This window comes from Amblyomma mixtum, chromosome 7, assembly GCF_055824585.1.
Source record: "Amblyomma mixtum isolate Tamu chromosome 7, ASM5582458v1, whole genome shotgun sequence".
Classification (NCBI taxonomy): Eukaryota; Metazoa; Arthropoda; class Arachnida; order Ixodida; family Ixodidae; genus Amblyomma; species Amblyomma mixtum.
The window spans coordinates 7,399,091-7,416,346 of record NC_143018.1 but is presented as its reverse complement, the minus strand read 5'-3'; the positions used below and the strand labels follow the sequence as shown (position 1 = coordinate 7,416,346).

Below are 17,256 nucleotides of genomic sequence, written 5' to 3'. Positions count from 1 at the left end.
ATATTAGTTTTAGTTTTTATTATTTATCAACGTGAAATTACAATAATTTAAAGAATAAATACATCCTATTAAGCATTTTTGTACTATAAGTTTATTTTCAGTTTCGGTTTCGTTGCATTTTTGTCATGCATTGCTTTTTTGTGCGCACGATATTTAGAAACCGCAGTGCATGCGCGGGATGCTGTAATGTGTAGATAGACATTGTTCAGCAAATAATTTCGGCAAGACGATGTTTCTAGTTTGGCCGTTATTTTTAGACATGCAATCAAAAAGGTGAGTCAGAAATCACGTCGACTCCCCCCACCCCAGGCCTGAAAAATCCAAAATCCCACTAGCCAGCGACCTGACGAGAACTAGGTGTTGGATTTCTCATCAATCAGGATATAGCTGGCAACATAGAGGAGTTTTATGTCTAGTAACGAGAGGGTGGCAGCTATCGTAATTAGGCTTAATGAGAGGTACAAGCTGAAGGTGGTGCAGGCCTACGTGCCTACATCAAGCCATGATGACCAGATCGTTGAAAACTTCTATGAAGATGTCGAATCCACAATGTCCAAAGTAAAATCATAGTATTCTCCAACTCCACAGACTTCACTAGACTCCACTAGATAGACTAGTAGAGGTGTCGAAGTCAATAAATAAGCGCAGCCGACTTAACATGGAGAAAATAGAGCATGCTTTAAAGAGGTAGCCTAAAAGCAGCAAAGAGAAAACTAGGCACAGTAAAAACCAGATGTATGCGCTGAGAGACAAAGAGGAATGTCATTAGCAATATGGATAAGATAGTTAAAGTAGTAGAAGAGTTCTGCACAAATCTATACAGTAGCGAATGCAATCAGAACATTACTGAGAGAGGCAGTAGAGCACAGCAATGGGACATCCTGCCAGTAACAAAGAAGGAAGTAAAGAAAGCTTTAGGAGCAATGCAAAGGGGGAAAGCAGCTGGTGAGGATCAGATAACAACAGATTTGTTGAAGGATGGAGGAAATATTGCGCTAAAAAAACTAGCCAGCCTGCATACGCAATGCCTTGTGAATTCGAGCGTACCTAGAGCTTGGAAAAACGCTAACATTGTCTTAATACATAAGAAAGGAGACGTCAAGGACTTACAGACCGATCAGCTTATTGTATGTTGCCTACAAAGTATTTACTAAGGTAATCGCTAATAGGTTCAGGACAACCTTAAACTTCAATCAACCGAAGGATCAGGCAGGCTTTCGTAAAGGATGCTCGACAATAGACCATATTCACGCTATCGATCAGGTGGTAGAGAAATGCGCATAATATAACCAGCCCCTATATATAGCGTTCGTTGATTATATTGGAAGATATTTATAATGATTGCACAGCTACCATAGTTCTCCATAAAGTCAGCAATAAAATACCAATAAGGACAGGTGTCAGGCAGGGAGGCACGATCTCGCCTATGCTATTCACCGCCTGTTTACAGGAGGTATTCCGGGGCCTGCAATGGGAATAGTTGGGGATAAGAGTTAATGGAGAATACCTAAGTAAGTAATTTGCGATTCGCTGATGACATTGCCTTGCTAAGTCACTCAGGACATGAACTGCAAAAAATTATTAATGAATTAGACAGGCAAAGCAGAACCGTGGGGCTGAAAATTAACATGCAGAAAACCAAAGTAATGTTCAACAGTCTAGCAACGGAACAGCAGTTCCCAATTGATGGCGCGGTGCTGGAGAGAATATGTCTATTTAGGCATATGTCTATTTAGGGCCCCCGCCGCGGTGGCTCAGTGGTAAGGCGCTCGTCTACCGAGTCGGAGTACCCGGGTTCGAACCCGACTGCGGCGGCCACGTTTCGATGGAGGCGAAACGCAAGAGGCGCCCGTGTGCTGTGCGATGTCAGTGCACGTTAAAGATCCCCAGGTGGTCGAAATTATTCCGGAGACCTCCACTACGGCACCTCTTTCTCTCTTTCTTCTTTCACTCCTATCTTTACGGCACGGTTCAGGTGTCCGCCGATATATGTGAGACAGATACTGCGCCATTTCCTTCCCTCAACAACCAATTTACCTATTTAGGGCAGGTAGTGACAGCTGATCCGAATCATGAGAGGAAAATAACTAGAAGAATAAGAATGGGGTGGAGCGCATATGGCAGGTTCTCTCAGATCATGAATGGCAGTTTACCAATATCCATCAAGAGAAAAGTATACAACAGCTGTATCTTACCGGTACTGACCCATGGGGCAGAAACGTGGAGGCTAACAAAGAGGTTGAGGGCAATGCAGCGAGCTATGCATGAAAGAAAAATGATAGGTGTAACGTTAAGAGATCGGAAGCGGGCGGAGTGGGTGAGGGAACAAACGCGGGTTATTGACATGCTAGTCGAAATCAAGAGGAAGAAACGGGCTTAGGCAGGGCATGTAATGCGAAGGCAAGCTAACCGCTGTTCCTTAAGGGTAACGGAGTGGATTCCAAGAGAAAGCGAGCGTAGCAGGGGTTGGCAGAAAGTTAGGACGGCGGATGAGATTAAGAAGTTTGCGGGGATAAGTTGGCGGCAACTGGCAAAGGACAGGGTTAATTGGAGAGACATGGGGAAAGGCCTTTGCTCTGCAGTGGGCGTAGTCAGGCTGATGATGATGATGATTTCGACAGCAATGCATGTGCTGGACGTTTTAATGTGTAGGCACTGTTTAGCCAAGGAGTTCGGCAGGGTGAAGTTTCTAGACTGACCGTAGAATTTGAACGTATCATCTGAAAGGCGAGTCAGGAATTATACCCCCCACTCCACAAGCAAATCTCAAATCCGAACATATAGAATCTTCCGCAATTGAATGCGCGCCGTAGAATGCTCCTCACAGCTAAACCGGTGAATTGTTCGAGCTCAAGTTTCGCACAGAAATGGAATTTGGTCGGCAGAATTGATTTATGCCACATTTCTTTGAGGCACTTGCCTTAATCAGCTTTAAAAATTCAGCGATTTAGCTGTGAGGTGCCTTCTACGCCACGCGTTTAATTGCGGAACACGCTGTACGTTGAAAATGCGTGTGCACTGTATTCAAGTGCAATCTGAAGAAAATGATTACACAGTAGGAACTCAACTTCGAAGTGAAAACTGGTCATTTATGCGATGGAGGGGCATCTTGGCATTTGATGACTAACAGTTATCGATGAAATTTTGGTTTAATGGATCGTATTTTTTAGAAATCACTATGCGAATGGTATTTAAAACTGCGAGTCCTGCCGATGTCGAAGCCACTTTCTAAGAGCAGGCTACAGCGGAATTAGGTCCGATTTGTCTTTCACGAAGAGGCGGTTCGTAAATTGCTGGTTATGTGACACGAACGATCACCTCTGACACTTGTGTCGGCGGCCTTAATTCAACGTGTGCAATAACTGTGCAGACCATCTGTACGTATATCACTATTCTGTATGTCACTATGCATATGTATGCTTCTCTTTATATGTATTCAACAAACTTGGTTGATTGATTGATTGATTGATTGATTGATTGATTGATTGATTGATTGATTGATTGATTGATTGATTTAAATGTGCTTACAACTACGAAGAGGGTGGATTTTTTTACCATTTCGTCTCTCTTCAACCTAGAATGTCATGACCTCTGCAAGACTGATAATGAACCCGTATTTTTTTTTTAAGTAAGTGAAGTTGCAAAGGCACTACGTGACAGCTAGTTATTTAGTAGCGCTGCATCATCCTTCGAGAAACTTCGGCAAAGCGTTCGACAATTAGGTTGCACGTAATAAACATCTTGCAGAGCTCAAATTAGCAGGTGTGCATTTAGGTCTGCTACGCCAGATTGCTTCGTACCCTCGGGGAGCACTGAGAACAACTCCATTCAATTACTGTTCTTGGTAAAAATTGATTATCTGGTTCTTTTTGGCCATGTTTACGTTTGTTCCACAGCAAACGACTGCTTTATCGGCGAGAAAATTTAACCTAAAAATCTTCCCGCCAGTCGATTCAAACTCGTGACGTCATTACCGTAAAAAAAGGGGGGGGGGGGGGGGGTTGGTTATTGGTTTCATAGACCTCTCCCGGCCTACATCACGGACGACGTTTCGGATGAGGGGCGAAGGGCATGTGCTGGTGTGGTTTTGGAAAAACATTCCTATGATGGCGACACGGTGCAGAGGATTTAGTCTCGTGTAGTGATAATTTGCAGCGTTTTTATCAGTGCCGTTGAGTTGATACGCGGTGGAATGCCTATTTGTTCGAATAGTGGCCGCATATATATTCCTTCAGCTTTCCGAAAAACGAAAACCGGCGAAAATAGGTTTTGGAGCTGTGGAAGGTAAAGTGACAGACGTCAGGAGTTCTCAGGATTTGCGGCGTGCACGTGATTGTAAGGACCATGGTTGAAAAACAGCGCACAAAAGACTAGACACAAGAGTACATCGGACAGACCGGCCGTTGCTTGGACAAGCGTTTGCAAGAACACAACAACAATTTAGATAAAGGCAACGACCAATCTTATCTTGTTATTCATTGTGAGGGGTGCGCAGTGATGAAAAACAAGAAGAAAAAGTGCACTGCTTTGTTAAGTCAAGCAAAGGTGTTGTATTCTCACAGAGATCAAACTACGCGGGAAGTAGCAGAAGCATACTTCATCGCAACGGAGCAACGGGGCTGCGTTAGCGAACCTTCGGTTGCTTTAAGTGATAACGAGATCACGTTCCTTGGCAGATTTTGGGCTTCGGGCGCACGCTAGCTTTATCATTGTCATAGTTTTGTTTGTTCAATTTTGTTTTCATGTATTATGCCTTATACCCAGGTTTTCGCAATAAAGCCTTAGTTGTGAGTTCAGCGCTTGTCCTGTCCTCTCCTTTACTCTTGTGTCTAGTCTTTTGTGCGCTGTTTTTCAACCATGAACCTATACCAACTCGCCCAACTTAACGTTCTACTAAGATTGTAAGGATATTGATTCACTTGTGCACCCAGGTATTTTTTGATGCACAAGCAAGCACTCAGTTTACTTTGTTGTCCTCCCGAACGAATCATATTGAAATCATGACCGATCGAGCAGTCAAAGGCCCGAATGGCTTGTGCTCGCTGTAAAGTACTCTGAGGACTTCTGGACGGGCATTAGTAGCTTACTGCTGTGCGGTAGATCGTGCTCAAGCAACTGATCTCTGTCACGAGATGGCTCGCAAGGGCATGCCATCACCCTGACCGCTCATGTGCAGCCGCATTCCAACCCGGAATCGCAGCGCATCGATCAAGCGCTGCTATGTCTACGTCGAAAAATATTTTTGCTTGCGTCATTTAGGTGCGATTTTAAATATTAGTGCGTTCTGCATGAATACTGTGCAATGTTGTACAAAACTCGCTTAATTATCGCGCTATTTTGCGTACAGCTGGGTCTACCGACGCCCGTCGCATTGCTTGTTCCACACGGAACTTGCTTACCTGGTTGATACGTTAGCAATGGTATCATATGAGTTTATCAGGCAGAGCGTAATCTAAACGAGACAAACTAGAAATGTGCATAACTGAGAGAAAAAGTGGCCAGCCAAGCACGGCGCTCGTGCTGCTGTCTTCGCTCACGACACTTCGTAGGGCTCTGCAGTAGCTTCTATGAGGGGCCTTTTAGAATGCAGTAATCTCTGCCGGGATCTCAAATAGCCCCTTGCCAGCATACCCTTCGATAGGGAGGGTCCTATATTTCTTTAAGCGTCTGGTAGGTTTTCAGTGCCAGTGGACATCACGGGCCAGGCTTGTTCTAAGTACACGAAAATATTTCTAAAGTGCATGTTTGACGGGCGCATTAAATAATTTTAACAGTTGCCAGTCGCCAATGGGCCCTGCATTGGAGTGCCGCGTACTTGGGCCTTATCTAATATAGCTTATACACAATTTCTGGCAGAGAATACAGGTGGTCAAACCGCTTTTGCCAACCAAGCCTGTCTCTTTCACCCCAGTCTTCGTGCTCCCCCGAGGTAAGATTGTTGCTAACAGCTAGGCAGAGGTCTGTTGAACGGCGGTGTAGCGAAGCATGCATATACTCGCCAAATCGGCCCGCGATGATAACACCTTCATTTCTTTTTCTTGTTTTGTCTTTTCTAAGCTCCGCTTTCGGCTAGAGTGAACTCTTTGGGATTAGAATGAGGTAGTCTAGCGATACCGGCCAACTTATATTTGTCCCAGCCGCCGCGGTGGCTGAGTGGTTATGGCGTTCGGCTGCTGACTCGGAAGACGCGGTTTCGATCCCGGCCGCGGTGGTCTAATTTCGATGGAGCCGAAATTCTAGAGGCCCGTCTACTGTGTGATGTCAGTGCACGTTAAAGAACCCCAGGTGGTCGATATTTCCGGAGCCGTTCACTACGGCGTCTCTCATAGCCTGAGTCGCTTTGGGACGTTAAACCCCAGTAAACCACAGACCTTATATTTGACCAGACGAAAGTGATGTGACGTCACTGCAACCACCGGTCGGACTGTACAACTGCCATTTTTAACTGGTAATATTTTTATCCGTAAGTTAGTTTATATCCACCCTGTAGTAAATACCCCCAACTGACGTGACGTGAGGTCTTCAGTGCCCCTTTAATAGACTATATGTCTGTTCCTCTCCACTTTCAGTCACGTTTGGTGCTTCCGACAGAAGCTTGCATGGGTTCAGTGATGTCATCGATTGATGACATTGGCTACTTGCCTACAACTGCATGCTTTATACCTTGGTATAGTTTGTTGCTGATCAAGTGTTACTAAGTAAAATTTTAAATAAAATGTTCTCCTGATGTGCGACAGATCAGGCATGACGTTAATCAACTACGATTAAACAGTACTCCTGCTCACGTGAAGAACAAAATGAAAGTGATCCTCGCAAGTTTAACTAAATTGTCGGTGGCAGCGTCACCGAGGCCGAAACTTCCCTCTTCATTTTGTTCTCACTGTCTGCACCTTCATGCGCTCTTCTTTTTCTTCAGGGACACTTCACCACAGGGAACACGTTCCTTGCTACATGCATCGCGACATCATTTCATAAAAACGAACACCAGGAGATTTCAGGGATGGGAATTTTAATAGCTGAGAGCAGATATTTCTTGCAGTGCACACTGGTGGCCTGGTCGGTGAAACATAATGGGTGTACATCTCTCTGTTCTCTTGCGTCTTGTGTCCGCGCTGGACAACTACTGAATGTTATTAAACAAGATTACTATAGGCTGGGCTCTTTAGTCGGTCATGGTCAATACTAATCGTTCGTGATTACCAGATTTTGACGGTCCTAATTATGTTGTGGTTGTTATAATGTGATAATTTTGTGACTACATTAGTCTTGTTATGTGTGTGAAGACAGCTTGTAAACTGAACTTTTCCGCACATTTCAAACGACGCCCGGAAACAGTTCATTTCCGTCCAGATGAGAGTATCTGTCATCACAGGCTCGTCGCGATTCGGGACCTTACGTCGAGGCCAGTGGTACTTCCTTCCTGATTTGGGGGCATCTGGGACAATGCTTAATGGTCACCGGCAGGGGCGTAGCCAGGGAGGGGGCTTATAGGGCTTCAGACCCCCCCCCCCCCCCCAACCCCCCGGAATTTTTTCGTACTGTCATGCATGGCCGACAAAACAACCACCGGCGCCGGCAATCATTTTGGATTTTGTCAACAATGTCTTTTTCACGTTCGAAAAAACAATTCGGCGCGAGCGTTGAGAACTCGGGCTGGATTTCGTGGCAACGCCTGTGCACGTGAAGTCACACAACGCAAGAGTCTCCACCCGAGCGCAAAGTTTCAAGGACGTTTCGATGGTGAGCAGGCTCGTAGCGGCATTGAGCGGCGGCCGCGCAATCTACGGAGAGCATAGATTTCAATTTCGAAACTATATGGGTACAAAGTTCTCATAAGCTTTTGGACGCGAAAGGTGCAGGACCAAAGTGACGAAATTCATGACCAATGTGGCAGGGCCCTCGGCGACACCATTACAAAATTTCTCCTGGGCCTTGGAATTAATATGCATCATCTTCGGGGTAAAGGTTATGATTGTGTCAGCGCGATAGCTGGCAAAACGAATGGTGTACAAACTGTCGTTCGCGAGAAATATCCAGCCGTACTATGCACACATTGTGCCGGCCAATCCCTTAACCTAGTCTGTGCGGCATGCTCCATCACAGATATCCGAAACTGGTTTGGAACACTAAACGCAACGTCGAACTTTTCCTCAAATGTCCTAACCGCTCACACGTTTTACGAGTAAGTTTGGTGTGTCCCGAGTCCACAAGGCAGCGACTTTTTGGATTATGTGAAACGCGCTGGGGGAAAAGCATTATGCAGTACTTTCATTTGTGAATCTGTTTGAACCGCTGATCGCGGCACTAGAGGAGGCATAGTTAAACGGAATAGGAAAATGTCCAGTCCAGGCAAATAGTCTATAGCGTTGACACTTTTGTCACCGGCATTCCTTGTGAGCCTGCATGTGGCGGAACATGTGTCAGCGGTGACTCTGCTGCCTCTGTCGAAGACGCTGCAGACTAGGCACATCGACATGAGCGCCGCCATTGACGACATGGTTGTGGTACAGCAGGTGATCGAAAATGACCCGCAAAAATGCGATGCTTCATTCTCAAAAATCATTGCACAAGTACAGGAACTGGCACAAAAACTCGATGTGGAAATCACCAGACGACAAGCAGATGTCTGGCAACAGGATCGTGGGAGCGTTTCATCCGAAATTGCTGAAGAATATTTCCGGAGAACTGCGTTCATTCCATTCATGGACCACGTATTAGCACAATTACACCAACGGTTCGAAAAGCACAGGACAATCTTAAAGGACTTTTCGTTCTAAAGTTCGTGTGATATTTTCTTTACGTATTAAATAGACAAAAACATGGAAGCATTGATATCGCTTATTTCTGCCACAATTTTTGGGATATAGGAACATATTCTTTCATGAAAAAATACATGTTTTGCTTGTCTTGCACGTGCATAGCGTTCAAGAATTCGTTTGCAGCATCTAGTACACAATGGCATTGCAATGTCAATACAGTTATTATTCATGTATTTTATCTCCCGACAAATTCTATACAGACGAGGCCGCGCTGCAACGTGACCCCCCCCCCCCCCCCCCCCCCAATTTCTGGCTACGTCACTGCTCACCGGACGCAAATGCCAAAGCATCGTCGTGAGAAGGGGAGAGCCGGATGCCTGCGTATTGCACACCCCGCCTCACTGTCTTCTCTGCACTACCGGTGCTTCTCCCGCTTTCGCTAAACGACGTGCGGAAACCATTAACATCTCGCCGTGCGATATCATACCGTTAATATCTCTTCCTGCGATCACCTCTCTCGAGTTTCTCACAGGGTGCACACGCACGCTCCCGCTTTACAAGTCCGTCACTCGCAGCGACAGACCACGCGACGGCGTCCACGACGTTGCAGACGACTCCAGAGCACGCCGATGGCGCGACTGGAACGGACAATTAATAAACGGGGACCCGAGCCCAGATCAGGCATAACTAAGTTTCAAGCACCAAGAACGAAAAAAAAAAAGAAGATTGAAAAAAGAGAGGACAGATCTCGAAGGACGGGAAAGCGCGTCGGCGCCTGTCTGGGCCCTGCCGGCCCGGGTCTATCCCTCCTCCCCCCACCCCTCGTCCAACCGTCCGGCCTCTTTGGAGGCAGCCAAAGCTCGCCCACGAGGCGGAGAGGGAAGAGCACTGCGTGGAATGAACGAACGACAACGACGAGCCAGATCGCTATCGCCGCGCGCTCTCTACGGAAGGCAGCACGCGTGAAAGGACTCGCCTTGTGAGCAGCTCTGTCCCTCCTTCTGCGACGGGACAGGGCAGCAAGCGACAGCAGCAGCTGGTCCCCCACCATCACAGGAGAGGACAGCGCTCGGGGCCGCGAGATTGCGCCGATAAGGAACGACGTCATGAAGACCGTTCACTTACTGATGGGACCGTTGCTCTGCTGTTCTGGCAGCAGCCGCCAGGGGGCCATCAGCACGCCTGCTTGCTAATCGCGGCTGCCTCTTTGAGGACCGCGATTGGGGAGACGCGGTGTCAGCTGTGTGTCGGTGCTCTGCCCGAGAGCAGAGACATTTTGGAGGATTAAGAGCGGGTTGTTTCTAGCTCGGTATATACTGAGCGGTGGCAACAAATCAGCCAGTTGAATGCGTCGCTGACTGCACGGAGCGGAAGGTATTTTGGTAACAACAGGACATGTATACGAGAAAACAGAACCTCGTTCTTACGTACACAAAGACGGAGATCGGGACACCACTAGAGATATGGTGCCTGGTTAGGTGATAAGGCACCACAGGCGCTGGGGTGTCTTGCACTTTAGTCTTGTTCTGTGTGTGCGCTCTGTCTGCAGTATCAAATGCCAAGAAAACTGGCTTTGCAATCGTGTCAACACCTGGTTGAAGTGAAGCCGCTCGGGACCGGGACCAAATTTCGCTATATCGAGACCTTCGCTATAACGGCACTTCATCGTGCCGCGCATTTACAATACATGCAGAGAGCGTGTTTAAAGCACAACTGGTTGATTATCACTCAGCGCACCCATTAAAATCTGAAACTCATTGCAAATACGCCATTTGTTTAACTATGCCGGTAAGGTATAATTCTTGAATCACATTTGTTACGAAACTGGGAATCAAAATATGCTCTGCGGCTAGTTTCCTGAACCGAGCAGACGCAGGCTGAACTGCCGGTCGCCCCTGCTACTTCGGCACCTCCACTGTTCCAAGTTTTGAGCGGGCCTGATAACTTCATCCGATTGATTGATTGATTAATTTATTGTAAAACATTTTATTCATCGGAAAGAGATCCGAATACCGCAGGTGCCATAACAGTTGAACTTCGCATCTGGGCAAATGAGAGCGACGATTTTTGAAGCACATCTGCCGCGTAGGAAGTGTAAAAAGTAGGTTCATCAAAGAGCGCTGCAACAGCATCGCTATCAGTACACTGTTGCGTTCCGGTGTTGTAAACATTTGAAAGCTAACCTTGACAGCTACAACCTCGGCAGCCCCTCACATAATCTTAATGCGTCTCGTCAAAGGAGGGGACAACAAAGGCGTTTTGCGCCCCGTTTCTCCCACCTCGTAGTCCCTTCCGTCTGGTCTTTTCCTAGCAGAGGGCACAGCCAAGGCTTCAAACCATGAAGTTGTGGTTTGACAAAGTGCAATATTTCGGACTTTGCTGTCACACTCCACCAATGCCTCCAAAGTCCAAGGGACAAAAACATTCATTTTCATCAAAAACGGTACGAAGTATGGAACGCTGCCAGTTGTGAGATTAATTTTAACACGTTCAGTATACGTAGTTACTAATATTTTTACTGAGCGAAATGCATTATACGTTTCCGTTCATCGACAGGAGCACCCATGTATTTACCAGCGTGCACTCCGTGCGCATAGCTCAAGCAACGTGCATGGGCGAGTAGGTGCGGGGTTTGGCTGTCCATGCTCCTTAGGTGTGCTTGGAAGAAGGTGCAGAAGATGATGAAGTGGTAGGCGAAAATACCCTGGATGAATACAGGGCTTCTACGGAAGCTTACCTTTTTACAGAGAAGTGTAACAAAAACAGTGGAAAAGTTGCCCCGCTTCATAATATCCTACTAATTCAGGCATAACATGGGAAGTTTTCCTTCGCTATGTCCGTTTATTCGCTGCACAGAGTTTGCACATGTATTGATTGCAACGAGGGATAAATTCGAACCATAGTTTGTTTTTCCCATTATGGCCTCTATGGCCTTTCCACTTCAGTGTGAGCGGATTCACTTTTGCAGTGCCTGCGTACTTCGTCACCTGCTTAGCATTACGGCGCCATGCCAGTAAATGCGAGTGGGCTCAAACATTTGATTTTTTTATATATTTCTGTTTCCAGTAGCCTGTGAGTCCTTGCATGGTTATCACCCTTAACGAAACGTTGACGAAATGTGTCATGAATGAGGTATACTAGACCCTGTGAATTCGTGACGTCAGTCTCCCAATGGTACAGTAAACACCATTGCAGTTAACTGACAAACTATCACTCTGCGCTCATTCCCGAAGGACTCGTAAAAACTTCCTTCTGTGCTCCAGAAAGCCCGAGCTTATTCGTATGGGAGACGGTCTCGAAAGAAACATCTTGAAAGACACAAGCGCGCGCAGCAAGCACATATAGGAAACACAAAACCACCACCAACGTACCCTCGCCTTTTGGTGCTTTTCCCTGACGCCGAGGGCGCCAGTGGAATGACAAACAAGCGCCATAACGCTGAGCGGTTCAGACAGCGACGCCCATTTCTCCTGCGACAACAACAGGACACAAATGCGCCCGATGGGCAGTCGGCGCGCGCGTGTCCCGCAATCCACTTTGGTGCTGCGGCAAAGCGCCCGTCTCGGCGGAAAACGCGAAACGGCAGGAACGGACGCGAGGCGGCGGCGGCGTCGCAGTGGGGGGCAGCAAACAACCACCACTGACTGCCGCTGCGAACTAATCGATCGATCATCGACGCTCTGGGGTGGGGTGAAGGCTGCTTACTGCGCGGAGAGCCGGGACGCACACACACCTGTGTGGAGGCGGGGCTTATTTCTCAGAGGCCACGCCCTTTTTCAGCCGGCAAACTCCACCCCGTGTTGGAACCCAGGCCAGCTGTTCCGCTCTCTGCCGCGCTAGTTGCGTGCAATGAGGCGCGAAGTTGCAACTCTCGGTTTGTGGCGCGCTCTGTAAAGTTCGACTTCGGTGGACCCGAGTCCCTTACTTCGCTATAGCTGTTCGTCCCGGTCGCATGCTTTTCTTGCTCTATCTGGGTCCTCCTTTTGTGCACTAAACTAATGTCAGGGGGACCCGGTACTAGTGCTCGTTATGTTTGAATTGCAAAGTTTTCTGCCTGGGGTGGAAAAATCATCAAACATAGAGCAGAAAGCGTTAAGTTCTCCTAAAGAATACGCTTTTCTTACTTCTAACGCACTGTAGCAAAACTAATGTTTGTGAGAAACGAAATCGACCCGTAAACATGATGCGGTTCGGTTTGTCTGGGAATTCATAATTTACATTCAAAGTCCACGATCATGCCTAATTTTGCCTCGGCGTCGACAAAGTAACTTCATAAGAAGGGTTCATGGAGCAGAAAACTGAAACATTTTCAAAGCAATTTTTCCTGATCCATTGTTTTTCTTCTACAATTTTTAGCTGCGTCATGTGACATCAGGACTGACACTTAAATAAGCATAAATAAGCCATAAGTAATAAGTCATATATAAGCCATGGAGGGAGGAGGTGGGGCTTATCACTAGAAGGAATGAATTGCGGAAAGAATTGTTACAAAGTTAGGAACTTGTGAACGATCATCTGCTTGGAGATAATCGGGTTCCCTTTACGTAAGCCGTTAGGATGCTGTGAAAATTAGGCCTTGTCACGACTCAATGATGGCAACCCTTTCTTTACAGATTCTTTGCTTTACGAATTTATGCCGAAGATAGAAATTAAGCTGCTCAGACATTTCATCCACTACATGCAACACTCCAAATTGCGAATCACCTCACTATCGCGGTAGCACATGCTGAAAACGACCATGAACCATCATTATGTTTTTCACGTTAATCTGTAAGTTTAATCCCATTTTCACTTTTGCATCTTATGAACATTATTTGCCGTGCAAAATTTAGTGGTTAAATATATAAAAACTATCAGATCCACATTTTTTACAATGCACAAGATAAGCATAAACGCACCGTTATACTCCAAACTACTCAACGTTGGTTTAATGGTTTAACTGCATACAATTATAGACTCGGGCCGTTTAGTTACCCTCGTCGCAAGCTGCACGCAACTTCCCTCTGCCCCTAGTACTCTCCTCCCCCTGTTCGGTGCTGCCCTCTCCCCCTCTCGCGGCGTGGGTCCCGGTGCAGGCAACGCCCGGGGAGTCGTGGCCTGGGCGCGCTTTGTGGTCGCTCCCGCTAGAGGGGGCTGCGAGCGCCTTCTGCTACGTGCGTGCGTGTTTGTGTGTGCCGCTTGCGACCGAGTCCGCTGGGTCCTGTGTGCGCGCGCGTGGCGCATGTAGCATGCTCTACGGAGTGGCGCACTCCGCTTCGGTGGTCACCGCTTCTCACCAGACGACGAGTCACCTCCACCTCTGCGGCGGCGCCGCTAACGGCAACCGGAGGAACGCCGGCGGGCGCTGCGCACCGACCAGGATTCAGCTGGCGCCGTCAAACCAGGTTCGACGGCGATTTTTCCCAAACCTGCGACCGTTTCATTCAAATGTGTCTGTTTTTCGGTTAGTGTAAGACCCCCGCCTTGCATCTCCGAGGTCCTAATATGATTAAGGAGGCGAGATTTAGAGTGCGTACATAATGCAGATACGGCAGCGAATATTATTATTGTTATTATCAGGTTTGATGACGTAAAGATCGGCGGACGAGAGAGTTGAACTGGCTAGCCTTCCTGCATCATAAAGAAAAGGAGAGGAAAAAAAGGACACAAAAATAGATACGGAGGATATTGCACACATATCAAATGCACCTGCACTAGTAAACACCACCGTCCCTCCCCCCCCCCCCCCCCCCCCCCCCCCCCCCCTTCCCGTCCCCCCTCCCCACTGCATTGCTTTTTTTTTTACGAAGCGACTAGTTGGTTGTGGCAAACGCACTTTGTTCCATGATCAAAGCAGTGATTTCACTATAGCCTCATTCGTATACCGCAGCCGTCATCATGGAAATGTGGCTCTGACTGGTGCTCGTATAGCTGCCGCCGTCAGCCTAGAGCGAAGGTGAAATTTTAAGTCAGCGCGTTAGAATAACAGACAGCTGTACTGCCGCATGACTTTTATTTAGAGCGAGTATGCTTGCTCGAACGTACGAAAAACTGCAGTGGTGGGAAAAAAATATAGACAATAATAAAGGAGCTCGGGCGCAACTTGCGTTGCACAAACCTATCTGAACGCCAGTGCTTTATCTGGAAGAGAAACGGAGGGCGGCCAATGCGTCCCTCAGCCATTTCGGCGAACATCTTCAGTTTCCCGTGTTAGTGGATCACTGCACTGCTTGCGAAAAATGGGTCCATTAATGTAGGACATATACGCGCGTTGAACGTCTTCGGTCTTTTGCACAACTTCTTATTTGAAGGTACTTGTACATTTGTTTTGTCTTACGCGTGTACAGTATTAAATGTTCTATATATTGACGCACTCGCTTTTATTGAGAGCAGGTATCAGAGGTTTTTTTTTTTTTTTTCTTGCTGGGTTGATATTTACACTGCTGCTGTACGTAAGGTGACTGTGACTATAATCAGATGTACAGTCTTTGTCAAAAGTAACCAGGCTGCACGTTTTTTTTTTTTCAGTCGTATATTAAAGTTATTATGCCAGCCCTCAAGCTCTAAATCCCTGTATGGTAAGAAGAATCCCTGTTCTCACCTTCAAAGAACTTTTTGATCTTTAGGGAAGCCGTGGGGGCTCTGCTATACGAATGAGAAGCAAACAATGCAGCCTGGTTACTTTTGTCAAAGACTGTACCTAAGCACATTTATAGCCAGGTACCCGTCCCATAGTTTCTATAAGTCTGTAAAAAAGCAAGAACAAATTGTGTTGAACTGAATCGATACGTACCTCCAACAAGAGCATCGCCGTAATTGTTCGATCGTGTGCTCAAAGAGGACAGGGCTTCTCATGGGCGTAAGCGGAAGATCCCGGGAAAAGCCACTACTCATTTGTGCCCTCGACAGCGCCATGCTTCGCTCACGGAGCATAAGCTTACACTTCAATCTCTGTCTCGTCGCTTAACCCATTGCGTTGTATAGAAATGTTTTACTGCATGTTATTTGAAAACAAAGCAACCAGGAGTACGTATTTGGTCATTCGGACATCGGTGTTCACTGATACCAGCTTGTCCCACCAAGAGAAGACTTCTATGCTGTTCGATGTCTGGAGGGCGCTGAAAGGTCCTATCGGACACGTTGAGCCTCTCAAAAAATAATGCCGCAATTTCCATTCAGCAATCACGCTGACAAAGGGCGTTACTGGTGCATCGATGTGAACACTTGCTGTCTTCGTAACACGAGAAGAGGCTACACAAGCCGATACCGGATCTCGATATACAACTGGCACGACGTCACCACGAGCATGACGTCACCTCCTGTCGCACTTGTTGTGCGTTACATTCTGTGGACCAATGCTGAACTGAAGCTTGTGAGTCACTGACTCATCTTCATTATCATTTGGTCTCTTCGTGATTGAAACGGATGTACGGTTTAATGAAACCTGACGCAAAGGACGCCTCAGTAAGCAGTCCCAACGCACCACAGTCGTGACAAAAAAAAATGCAGTGTTCTGCACATAAGGTAGTGATGTCGGTACGTTTAACCGCGCCTATGTTGTGTTCTTCAGGCTCGGCGCCGGGATGTTCTTAGCGGGGCGGTACGAAGACGGAAGGGGTTTGGAGAGTCAAATTTTGGCTTAGGCATGATGCCTCGGTGGCACCGCTTGAGTGCTTCTCGTAAAGACAAAGACGAAATCGAGCGTCGTGAGCTTAACATAACTGCTTTATACAGCGAAGAGGCCCAAAAGGAGCTGCGTTGACAGGAAGCATCCGCTTTTTCAACGACTAAAGGAAGAGCTGGGCAAAGGTTCGATGTCGCCCTTTTGGGATGGCATCCGCCACCACTCGCCTTCCCTTAGCGACACAGCTGGCTTTCCTCTCGTTATCTGGTAAGATTAGAGTATCAAATGCTGTAGTGGGACGAATAAAAGGAAATAAAATTAAAGGTTACGGCCCATATCACAAGGTGTACCAGGAGTACTATCATAATAATAGCGCATCTGCCCGCACTGCCAGTAAGTCTAGACTGCTGCTACCTAGAGACCGAGTAGACTCTCTAAACACGTCTCCGCTCAAATACCTTTTAAAATGGTCGTCGCCGAAGTATAGGTTTGGAAACGTTGTTGTAAAAAAGCATTGATAATCGGTCATTTAAAGTTAGCTCGAGTTATACACGTTGCTTATCTATGCTCGTATTTGAAGTCCTAAATTCCCGGTTAATGCTTGAAAAAGGGACTAGTTGCTGCCATCCACCTAATTGCAGTCATACGACTGCAAAGGAAATATATAAAGGATGCTAATGAGTAATTTCTCCGTTATTTCAAATCTTACTCCCATCTGGGTGGATTCTCCGAAACAGTGGACTAGTGCCTGTTTATACTTCTGGCGTTCTAGAGGTTCCTACTGAATTCATATTTAAGAGTCAAGTGCAAGCCGTCGCATGACTGCGCATTTCTATAGCAAGAGTTGTTAATGGCACATTTCGCGGTTCTGTAGCGTCGGCGCTACACCACGCC

At 47.0% G+C, this 17,256-nt stretch overlaps 1 protein-coding gene across 2 annotated transcripts in view; it reads left to right on the top strand.

Annotated features, from left to right (window-relative positions):
* The first annotated feature begins 13,843 nt into the window (after positions 1–13,843).
* The window catches only part of eya (eya transcriptional coactivator and phosphatase 2), a 134,978-nt gene continuing 131,565 nt past the window's right edge, over positions 13,844–17,256 (top strand). For both annotated transcript variants that reach the window (XM_089551509.1, XM_089551507.1), the window contains exon 1: positions 13,844–14,143. In XM_089551509.1, coding sequence (XP_089407635.1) covers positions 13,988–14,143 — 156 coding nt within the window. In that variant the 5' untranslated portion in view covers positions 13,844–13,987. The remainder of the gene's footprint in view (positions 14,144–17,256) is intronic.